An 11,410-nucleotide genomic window follows, 5' to 3' on the forward strand; every position below is an offset into this window, starting at 1 on the left:
GTTCTTTATTAAAATTACACTTGCGCTGCATCCTTTTTTAAACAGGTGGAAAACTGTCCTTGCCTTACTTATTCTCGTCTTAATATCTTCGTCGGTGCCGCCTGGAACCTTATCTTAATACCTAAATACATAAACTTGGCTACATCCTCTAGCTCACCAGTTTCTAGTTTAATACGTTCAATGTTTTCTTCATTAAAGCACCACATAATCTTTGATTTGTCGGGGTTGACTTTCGATCCTAGTTTGGCAGCTATTGCTTCTAATTTTGATGCTTTATTTTGCATTTGGCCCTGTTTGTGAAAGTAGCTCTATATCATCTGCAAAGTCGAGATCTTCAACAGTGCTGGAATTAAATACAGCAATGATATTTTTTCTGATGCTCCAACAGTTCAGCCAGATTTACCTTTGTGTGTGTGTGTGTGTGTGTGTGTGTGCGTGTTCTTTCTACTACAGGAAAAAATGCCTGAAATTTTCGTAATGGGTCCTTGTCATCTGCACTTTGGTTTCCTTTCTGTTATATATATATTGGCTGTTATTTCTAGCAAGCCAAGCGACCATAGAGAGGTTATGTTATATACATGTGTTCATATATGTGTGTGTATATATATATATATATATATATATATATATATGTTGAACCAACCGATAAAGATGAATAACAGTAAGATGTATTGGAGCATTAAACTGTATGTCTGTGTGTGAGTGAATGCGTTGCTTTCTACTAGGTCCGCGTTTCTTTATTCAACAGTGGAAGAGATAGTTTCACTACATATATATATATAACAGTTTAGGATGCTAGTATCCCTGAACGGATTATTGGTTGTTGATACATGTTATATACATGTGTTTATATATGTGTGTGTGTATATATATGTCGAGCCAACCGATAAAGATGAATAAATAAGAATGTATGGTAAATAGTTAGAATCAAACCTTGGGAGAGGCATTATGCCGGTAATAAACACACGCACTGGTTCAGTCCTTTATTAATTTATATAGTTTTTTGTTAAATTATTTCATTGCACTCTTGCAATCTCTTCAGTAACCTGTCTCTCAACTTCCATTTATTTTGAACGTATGATTCGGCGTTGTTTTGAAATTGTTCGGTATGAGCATGTGAGTGTGTGCAAGCTCGTATGTGTGCACGCTCATATGTGTGCACGCACTTATGTGTTCGTGCTTATATGTAAGTATGTGCGTCCATATGTGTGTTTGTAACAATTTCGTTGATATCAGATCAGATAGAGACTTTGGACTTGGTTTTGGTTTCCTTTCTATATATTGGCTGTTATTTCTAGCAAGCCAAGCGACCATAGAGAGGTTATTAAGTGGCTGCAAAGCAGCGTGGTCCCGAACGCGCAGGCGCGCAGTCGTGCGTCCGCGCTAGCTAGTCGTGACTGGTCGATCCTACAAAAAGTGCGTGTGGGCGCGCGTGTGCAAATGAATACATGTGTTTAAGGTTAGGGATAGGGTTAGGGTAAGGGTTAGGGGTAGGGTTAGTGTTAGGGATAGGGTTAGGGATATGGTGAGGGATAGGGTTAGGGTTAGCGATAGGATCAAGTTTAGGATCGACCACTCACGACTAGCTAGCGCGGACGCTCGACTGCGCGCGTGCGCGTTCGGGACCACGCTGCTTTGCAGCCACTTAATAACCTCTCTATGGTCGCTTGGCTTGCTAGAAATAACAGCCAAAATCGTTCTAAGCACAAGCCATAAATAAGAAGAATGTATTGTAAATGGTTACGCTGCTTTAGTAGTACCGCTCGGTGTATTTCAAAAACGGCCATATATATATATAAATATATATTTATATATATATATATTTATTTATGTTCACATACCGCATCATACGTGTGAATGTAAATAAATAAATAAATATATATATATATATACGACACCAGTTCTTAGGCCTACCCCTCTTTCTATATCCATCCGGATTCCACTGTAAAGCACTTTTCGCTACATCTGGTCTGTCCTTTCTAATTGTGCTACCAATCAACTTCCAATTTTTACTAAATATTTGCTCCCGAATCGAAACTTGATTCGTTCTTTGCCATAGATCCATATTGCTTACGTGTTCGGGGCCATCTGATTTTAAGTTTACTACGCAAACACTTGTTGATGAATGATTGTATTTGCTTATTTGACTTAACTGTTGTTTGCCATGTCTCAGCCCCATACAATAATAAAACCGCTTCTACGTTTAGTGTCAAAAATTCTTATTTTGTTCTTTATTAAAATTACACTTGCACTGCATCCTTTTTTAAACAGGTGGAAAGCTGTCCTTGCCTTACTTATTCTCGTCTTAATATCTTCGTCGGTGCCGCCTGAGAACCTTATCTTAATACCTAAATACATAAACTTGGCTACATCCTCTAGCTCACCAGTTTCTAGTTTAATACGATCAATGTTTTCTTCATTAAAGCACCACATAATCTTTGATTTGTCGGGGTTGACTTTCGATCCTAGTTTGGCAGCTATTGCTTCTAATTTTGATGCTTTATTTTGCATTTGGCCCTGTTTGTGAAAGTAGCTCTATATCATCTGCAAAGTCGAGATCTTCAACAGTGCTGGAATTAAATACAGCAATGATATTTTTTCTGATGCTCCAACAGTTCAGCCAGATTTACCTTTGTGTGTGTGTGTGTGTGTGTGTGCGTGTTCTTTCTACTACAGGAAAAAATGCCTGAAATTTTCGTAATGGGTCCTTGTCATCTGCACTTTGGTTTCCTTTCTGTTATATATATATTGGCTGTTATTTCTAGCAAGCCAAGCGACCATAGAGAGGTTATGTTATATACATGTGTTCATATATGTGTGTATATATATATATATATATATATATATATATATATATATATGTTGAACCAACCGATAAAGATGAATAACAGTAAGATGTATTGGAGCATTAAACTGTATGTCTGTGTGTGAGTGAATGCGTTGCTTTCTACTAGGTCCGCGTTTCTTTATTCAACAGTGGAAGAGATAGTTTCACTACATATATATATATAACAGTTTAGGATGCTAGTATCCCTGAACGGATTATTGGTTGTTGATACATGTTATATACATGTGTTTATATATGTGTGTGTGTATATATATGTCGAGCCAACCGATAAAGATGAATAAATAAGAAGAATGTATGGTAAATAGTTAGAATCAAACCTTGGGAGAGGCATTATGCCGGTAATAAACACACGCACTGGTTCAGTCCTTTATTAATTTATATAGTTTTTTGTTAAATTATTTCATTGCACTCTTGCAATCTCTTCAGTAACCTGTCTCTCAACTTCCATTTATTTTGAACGTATGATTCGGCGTTGTTTTGAAATTGTTCGGTATGAGCATGTGAGTGTGTGCAAGCTCGTATGTGTGCACGCTCATATGTGTGCACGCACTTATGTGTTCGTGCTTATATGTAAGTATGTGCGTCCATATGTGTGTTTGTAACAATTTCGTTTATATCAGATCAGATAGAGACTTTGGACTTGGTTTTGGTTTCCTTTCTATATATTGGCTGTTATTTCTAGCAAGCCAAGCGACCATAGAGAGGTTATGTTATATACATGTGTTCATATATGTGTGTGTATATATATATATATATATATATATATATATATATGTTGAACCAACCGATAAAGATGAATAACAGTAAGATGTATTGGAGCATTAAACTGTATGTCTGTGTGTGAGTGAATGCGTTGCTTTCTACTAGGTCCGCGTTTCTTTATTCAACAGTGGAAGAGATAGTTTCACTACATATATATATATAACAGTTTAGGATGCTAGCATCCCTGAACGGATTATTGGTTGTTGATACATGTTATATACATGTGTTCATATATGTGTGTGTGTATATATATGTCGAGCCAACCGATAAAGATGAATAAATAAGAAGAATGTATGGTAAATAGTTAGAATCAAACCTTGGGAGAGGCATTATGCCGGTAATAAACACTCGCACTGGTTCAGTCCTTTATTAATTTATATAGTTTTTTGTTAAATTATTTCATTGCACTCTTGCAATCTCTTCAGTAACCTGTCTCTCAACTTCCATTTATTTTGAACGTATGATTCGGCGTTGTTTTGAAATTGTTCGGTATGAGCATGTGAGTGTGTGCAAGCTCGTATGTGTGCACGCTCATATGTGTGCACGCACTTATGTGTTCGTGCTTATATGTAAGTATGTGCGTCCATATGTGTGTTTGTAACAATTTCGTTTATATCAGATCAGATAGAGACTTTGGACTTGGTTTTGGTTTCCTTTCTATATATTGGCTGTTATTTCTAGCAAGCCAAGCGACCATAGAGAGGTTATTAAGTGGCTGCAAAGCAGCGTGGTCCCGAACGCGCAGGCGCGCAGTCGTGCGTCCGCGCTAGCTAGTCGTGACTGGTCGATCCTATAAAAAGTGCGTGTGGGCGCGCGTGTGCATATGAATACATGTGTTTAAGGTTAGGGATAGGGTTAGGGTAAGGGTTAGGGATAGGGTTAGGGTTAGGGATAGGGTTAGGGATACGGTTAGGGTTAGGGATATGGTGAGGGATAGGGTTAGGGTTAGGGATAGGATCAAGTTTAGGATCGACCACTCACGACTAGCTAGCGCGGACGCTCGACTGCGCGAGTGCGCGTTCGGGACCACGCTGCTTTGCAGTCACTTAGTAACCTCTCTATGGTCGCTTGGCTTGCTAGAAATAACAGCCAAAATCGTTCTAAGCACAAGCCATAAATAAGAAGAATGTATTGTAAATGGTTACGCTGCTTTAGTAGTACCGCTCGGTGTATTTCAAAAACGGCCATATATATATATAAATATATATTTATATATATATATATTTATTTATGTTCACATACCGCATCATACGTGTGAATGTAAATAAATAAATAAATATATATATATATATACGACACCAGTTCTTAGGCCTACCCCTCTTTCTATATCCATCCGGATTCCACTGTAAAGCACTTTTCGCTACATCTGGTCTGTCCTTTCTAATTGTGCTACCAATCAACTTCCAATTTTTACTAAATATTTGCTCCCGAATCGAAACTTGATTCGTTCTTTGCCATAGATCCATATTGCTTACGTGTTCGGGGCCATCTGATTTTAAGTTTACTACGCAAACACTTGTTGATGAATGATTGTATTTGCTTATTTGACTTAACTGTTGTTTGCCATGTCTCAGCCCCATACAATAATAAAACCGCTTCTACGTTTAGTGTCAAAAATTCTTATTTTGTTCTTTATTAAAATTACACTTGCGCTGCATCCTTTTTTAAACAGGTGGAAAGCTGTCCTTGCCTTACTTATTCTCGTCTTAATATCTTCGTCGGTGCCGCCTGAGAACCTTATCTTAATACCTAAATACATAAACTTGGCTACATCCTCTAGCTCACCAGTTTCTAGTTTAATACGTTCAATGTTTTCTTCATTAAAGCACCACATAATCTTTGATTTGTCGGGGTTGACTTTCGATCCTAGTTTGGCAGCTATTGCTTCTAATTTTGATGCTTTATTTTGCATTTGGCCCTGTTTGTGAAAGTAGCTCTATATCATCTGCAAAGTCGAGATCTTCAACAGTGCTGGAATTAATACAGCAATGATATTTTTTTGTGCTGCTCCAACAGTTCAGCCAAATTGACCTTTGTGTGTGTGTGTGTGTGTGTGTTCTTTCTACTACAGGAAAAAATGCCTGAAATTTTCGTAAAGGGTCCTTGTCAACTGCACTAATTCCTAGGACTTGACTAGGATTCATTTTACTAACCCTGAAGGGATGAAGGGTAAAGTCGATCTTGGCAGGATTTGAACCGTAAAGAGATGGAAGAAATGCTGTTCTAAGAGTTTTGTCTGAAGGGTGATAAAATTCTTCCAGCTCACTCCCAAATAACAAATAAATTATAAAAAACAAACAAGGAGTATATTATTCTCAGTATTTTATTGACAACACAAATACATTCTATAGGGATTTGCTTTCTATATAACTCAGAGTTTCAAAAATACTCAAAGAAACATGCTATATTTGGCCGTTTTGAAATACATTGAGCCACTGAATAATCTCTCTGTGGTCGCTTGGCTTGCTAGAAATAACAGCCAAAATCGCTCTAGGCATAAGCCAGAAATAAGAAGAATGTATTGTAAATAGTTATTTTTAGATTTATAATTTTTGAATAAAAGACAGGACAATCACGGACAGAAATACATTTGATCATTGATCAGCTGGATCAGGGCTGACCTAGGGCTAAACAATAAACAAAAACATCAATAGCACAGTATATTATATCGTTATCCAAATAACACGGGGCCTGTTTTGCATTTAAATTCAAGTATAAATATAATGTGTGTGTGTGTCTGCGGGCGTGTGTTTATCAACTTTTACAAAGGAAAGGGTGACAGTGACTTCGAAGTAACTGTCAGCTTTTGCCTTGTAAAAGTTGATAAACCTATATTCCACTGAAATGTATTTAGAAATCCTTCATTAATATATTGAATTGTTTATATGTCTGATTTCAGCTAAAGATAAGCATTAACACACACACACACACACACATAGATGTATAAGTATATATTTATGTATATATATATATATATGTGTGTGTGTGTCTATATGTATACATACATGGAAAGATATCTCTTTTACTCTTTTACTCTTTTACTTGTTTCAGTCATTTGACTGCGGCCATGCTGGAGCACCGCCTTTTAGTCGAGCAAATCGACCCCCCCCCCAGGACTTATTCTTTGTAAGCCTAGTACTTATTCTACCTACTCTTTTTGCCGAACCGCTAAGTTACGGGGACGTACGTAAACACACCAGCATCGGTTGTCAAGCGATGTTGCGGGGAACAAACACAGACACACAAACATACACACACACATACATATATATATATATATACATATATTCGACGGGCTTCTTTCAGTTTCCGTCTACCAAATCCACTCACAAGGCTTTGGTCGGCCCAAGGCTATAGTAGAAGACACTTGCCCAAGGTGCCACGCAGTGGGACTGAACCCGGAACCATGTGGTTGGTAAGCAAGCTACTTACCACACAGCCACTCCATATATAATATATAACATATACACACACATACAAAGAGATGAGACTTGCTTCTCTAAATGCCTTTTGATCCCTATGTCTGCTTGATGAAAATTGATCCAGGGCCAAACAAGAACATACATTCACACCCACACACCCACACAGACACCCCTCCACACACACACACAAAGACATGTCAACACATAAAGAGAAAATATAGACTATGTTCCGCTGTTTTATTCATAGATTGCATAGAATGGTGATCATATTGATTGCATAATATAATGGCGATTGTGATGGTGCTGATGATGATAATGACATTAACGAAATTAAAATAATAATAATAATAATAATAATGATAATAATAGTTGTAGTAATGGTAATAATAATGACGTCCAACCCATGCTACCATGGAAAGCGGACGTTAAACGATGATGATGATAATTATTGTTATAGTAATGATGATGAAGATGATGTTAATAATAATAATGATAATAATAATAATAATATAGAAAGGATTGAGGTAACTCCTCCTGAAGATGTAGAGTCAAAATTAAAAGAAGAGTGCCATTGTTATCTAGTGAACGATATTTCGACGTTTTGTGTGTCTTCAACAGGTCAAAAAATAAATTTGTCAATCTACTTCATTTTGGTTAATATAAAATAATAATAATAATAATAATAATAATAATTAATATTACCCACATCATAAGAATCTTATAAACCTTTCAGAAAACATGAAATTATTCGTTTTTGGCATTGCAGATATAATGCTGATGATGATGGTGACAATAATAATAATAATAATAATAATAATAATAATAATAATGATAATCCTTCCTACTACGGGCAGAAGGCCTGAAATTTGTGGGAGGGGCATAGTCGATTACATTGACCCCAGTACATAACTGGTACTTATTTCATTGTCCCTGAAAGGATAAAAGGCAAAGTTGACCTCAATGAAATTTGAACTCAGAATGCTAACAATCCTGCCAGCTCGTCACCTTTAATAACGGTAATTGTAATTAGGCAGCGAGCTGGCAGACTCGTTAGCAGGTTGGGAGAAATGCTTAGCGGTGTTTCGTCTGTCTTTACGTTCTGAGTTCAAATTCCGCCGAGGTTGTCTTTGCCTTTCATCCTTTCGGGGTCGATAAATTAAGTACCAGTTAATCTTCTAATCGACTGGCCCCACCTCTCCAAAAATTTCTGGCCTTGTGTCTAGAGTAGAAAAGAATAATAATAATAATAATAATAACAACAACAATAATAATAATAACAACAATAACACCAAAATAATGGTTTGCAATTTAAGTACAAGGCCCTGGATGTTGTGTAGAAGGTTTTTGCCATTATAAACCTGACTGGTTCTTTATTTTGTCAACCCCATAGGATGAAAAGCCGAGTTGATTTGAACGAATCTTGAACCCAAACAATGAAAATAAATTAATATCAAAAGAAGATAATTTCTTAAGGAACCAAAAAAAAAAAAATGAAAATGAACAAAGGAAAAAAATAAATATTGAAAACATATCCATCTTCCCAAAATCAGATAATAAATTAAAAGACATAATACCCTCCGACCAACCAGCCAGCCAGCCAGCCACTGAGCTGTGCTAATAATATTCAGTAGAGATAACACACCCAGTACGAAACACTGAGTATGAGAAACACCAATGGGAAGAGGCGCCGTGACACAATATCTATTTGGCTGACACTGTTCAGGGCGTGGTACTTGTTGCCGAAGGTTTTGATGTGGAAGTTTCTGGTACCCGATAAACAGTACCAGAACATCCTCAGGTACCAGTTCCAAGAACAGAAAGACAGTTTGGATTTCTTCTTCTTCTTTAGTTGAGTTCTTTGAATCAATACCTCTGAGATGACCATTTTCTCTTCTTCGCTCTCCTGTGGGAATAAAAAAGAAAGGAAGAAGAGTATAGAATATATATATATATATAAATATATATATATATATATATATATATATATATATATATATATATATATATATACTTATGAAGGTGAAACAGATTTCTTCAGCTAGCCAGTCGTGCTACTTCAGGCTGATGACGAGCAAAGGCTCAGAAACATGTCCCTGAATGCAGGCTGGGCTGGCTGGAGGAGTTTGTCTCCCCTTCATAAGGATAAGGGCACAGGAAATGTGTCAAGGCCTAATAGGAAGCGGTCTGGCTTCCTAGGGCTGAACAGCAGTAGTATATTCCCTTATTGGGACTGTCAATATATGTATATATATAAGACAGCAAATTTACAATTATTACCTCAGTGTCTGTGGGGTCCTGTTGTATATTTTCTTCCCCACTGTCGTACTTGGTGAAATAGTGCACGGCTGCAAACTGTATGAGTGTTGCTAACACAAATACGTAACACATAGCAACATAAACATCAAGCGCAGTGGAATAGGAAACCTTGGGGAGGTAAGTACGATTGTCCAGACCTAGAAACGTCATTGAAAGCACTGTGGTTGTTCCTGAAACGATAAAGCGAAGAATGTGTTTTTGCCGGTCGTCTGATTTCTTTTGGCGTTTTTGAGATTTGTTGAGGGTCTTTATAGAATTTAAGTTGGTTAGTAGCAAAGGATTGGCAGCAGGTTGACACTTACCCAGGGCTATCCTGTCGGATGTGGCCTCCCTGTGGATCCAGAACGACACCCATGACACCACCACCAGCAGGGTACAGGGCACGTAGACTTGGAGCAGGAAGAATCCCATGTGACGCTTCAGATGGAAGTTGACACTCAGCATGGAATGGAGAGCTGGGGGGGCGGGCGGAGGAGAGGAAGAAGAGGAAGAGTGAGATGTGAAAGGTGACACACAGACACACACACATTTAGATTGCTATATAAAAGTATGGCGATAAGCTTGTGTGTGTATGTGAGAGAGAGAGAGAGAGCGTGTTAATGTGACAATATTTGCATAAACCAGAAACCTTTACCAGAATTAGAATCTCCATGAACGATCATCATCATCATCATTGTCATCATCGTCATCGTCAACATCATCAACATCATCATCATCAATGTCATCATCGTCGCCGTCATCGTCACCATCATCATAATCACCATTTAATGTTCATTTTTCCATGCTGGCATGGTTTGGTTTGAAAGGAACGGGGCAAGTCACAAGGCCATGTTGGTCTCCAATGTCAGCTTTGGTGTAGGGCTTCTACAGTTTGATGCCCTTCCTAACACCAATCCCTTTTCACAGTGTACTGGTTCCTTTCTTTTGTGCCACTGGCGCTAAATGAGATTGCCAAGTAACTTTGCAAAGCAGGAAAAGGTAAAAAAAAAAAAAAAACTCCCACGACTTTGTGAGAAACATTTCAGGCATTTGTTTAGTGGTTGGGAAGCAAACTTCTTGCCACACAACCACATTTGCACCTGTGTTTGTGTATATATATATATATATATATATATATATATAAAGTGACAAGAGTGCAAAATGGTACCAGCATTGTGAGAAATTAGAGTCCAAATGACTCATTAGCCACAAAAAGCACTATCTTAGTAGATATATATATATATATACACACTTATACTCACACACATACATATATATATACATACATATGTGTGTGTATATATATATATATATACACATACATACATACACATATACTCAGACACATACGTATATATATATATATATATATATATATATATATATATATATATATATACATACATATGCATACATATGTCTGTGTATGTTTGTATATATATATATATATATATATATACACACACGTGTATTTGTACCTGTCTATCAATATTTAAATACATATACATACATACATTATATATATGTATATATAGAGTATGTATGTATGTATGTATGTATATGATGTATACACACACACACATATATATATTTATATCTATGTATCTATTTATTGATTTATATATATGAATATATATGCTTATATACATACACACACATATATGCATGTATATATGTATGTATTTATGTATGTATGTATATATGTATGTATAAAAGCACTTAAAATTTACCAATTCCAACAAATTTGGCGTGACTAAAGCGATTAATGTCGACCATTCCCGGGTCATGAAATCTGAAAATTATTAGAAAGTCTGAAATGTCTGAAGTGATGAAAACTTTGTAATTTCAACATGTCATGTGAAGCGGTTGAGATTTGCAAATTAAAATCAATAAATTAAAGAACTTGGAAAATTACCGAATTCCATTCTTGTACTGTGTGAGAAAAATGATTAATCTTCACTTGTCTATTCTTGCATTCTTTCATTCTTTTACTGGTGTTAGCCATTGGGTTATGGTCAGACTGGAGCAGCCATTGTATTAGCTACATACATTGATTCCCCAAGTTTGGTTTTAGCTCTTTAAT

General features: G+C 36.6%; 1 protein-coding gene across 2 annotated transcripts in view; it reads right to left on the reverse strand.

Moving 5' to 3' along the window:
- Positions 1-6,175: 6,175 nt before the first annotated feature.
- The window catches only part of LOC149129204 (gamma-aminobutyric acid receptor alpha-like), an 11,095-nt gene continuing 5,860 nt past the window's right edge, over positions 6,176-11,410 (reverse strand). The window contains exons 5-7 of one of the 2 annotated variants that reach the window (XM_089346720.1): positions 9,651-9,803; positions 9,310-9,518; positions 6,176-8,935 (exon numbers count right to left, since the gene is read on the reverse strand). In XM_089346720.1, coding sequence (XP_089202846.1) covers positions 8,657-8,935; positions 9,310-9,518; positions 9,651-9,803 — 641 coding nt within the window. In that variant the 3' untranslated portion in view covers positions 6,176-8,656. The remainder of the gene's footprint in view (positions 8,936-9,309; positions 9,519-9,650; positions 9,804-11,410) is intronic. The other variant, XM_089346721.1, reaches the window with a different exon arrangement.

The sequence above is a fragment of the Octopus bimaculoides genome, unplaced genomic scaffold (assembly GCF_046866305.1).
Source record: "Octopus bimaculoides isolate indiv1 unplaced genomic scaffold, ASM4686630v1 contig115, whole genome shotgun sequence".
NCBI classification, from domain to species: domain Eukaryota; kingdom Metazoa; phylum Mollusca; class Cephalopoda; order Octopoda; family Octopodidae; genus Octopus; species Octopus bimaculoides.